This window comes from Cucurbita pepo, unplaced genomic scaffold, assembly GCF_002806865.2.
Source record: "Cucurbita pepo subsp. pepo cultivar mu-cu-16 unplaced genomic scaffold, ASM280686v2 Cp4.1_scaffold009045, whole genome shotgun sequence".
NCBI classification, from domain to species: Eukaryota; Viridiplantae; Streptophyta; class Magnoliopsida; order Cucurbitales; family Cucurbitaceae; genus Cucurbita; species Cucurbita pepo.
The window spans coordinates 1-451 of record NW_019654952.1 but is presented as its reverse complement, the minus strand read 5'-3'; the positions used below and the strand labels follow the sequence as shown (position 1 = coordinate 451).

Genomic DNA, 451 nt, shown 5'->3' with positions numbered 1-451 from the left:
GTTACTGCATCAACGAATCGGCCGGTCGGTGCCGAGCCGTGAAGTGCACTGCGAACCGGTGCGCGAGTGGTGACTCGGCGGTTCTGGAAACGTTTCTGGACTCGGATTTCTGTTTGCAGCCGAAAGGCGATTCGTATTCGAGAAAATCGGTGTTCGATTGCATGTTGGCCGGTTCGATTCCGGTTATTTTCTGGGAGAGAACCGCTTACGGGCAATACGAGTGGTTCTTGCCGGAGGAGGCGGGGAGTTACTCTGTTTTTATCGATCAGAGGGAGGTGAGAAATGGGTCGGCATCCATTAGAGGAGTGCTGGAGAAATTTAGTAGAGAGAGAGTGAGGAAGATGAGAGAGAAAGTGATTGAAACGATACCAAAATTAGTTTACGCCAGTGCTCCCGAGGGCCTGGAAACTATCAACGATGCTTTTGATATCACCCTCCATGGCATCTTCCA

General features: G+C 51.0%; 1 protein-coding gene across 1 annotated transcript; it reads left to right on the top strand.

The window, feature by feature from the left end:
- Positions 1-5: 5 nt before the first annotated feature.
- On the top strand, positions 6-446 carry LOC111787288 (xyloglucan galactosyltransferase XLT2-like; the record flags this gene model as incomplete). Its single annotated transcript, XM_023667341.1, has 1 exon — positions 6-446. A coding segment is annotated over one exon (441 nt), but the record flags the coding sequence as incomplete, so codon positions are not given.
- Between the last annotated feature and the right edge of the window lie 5 nt (positions 447-451).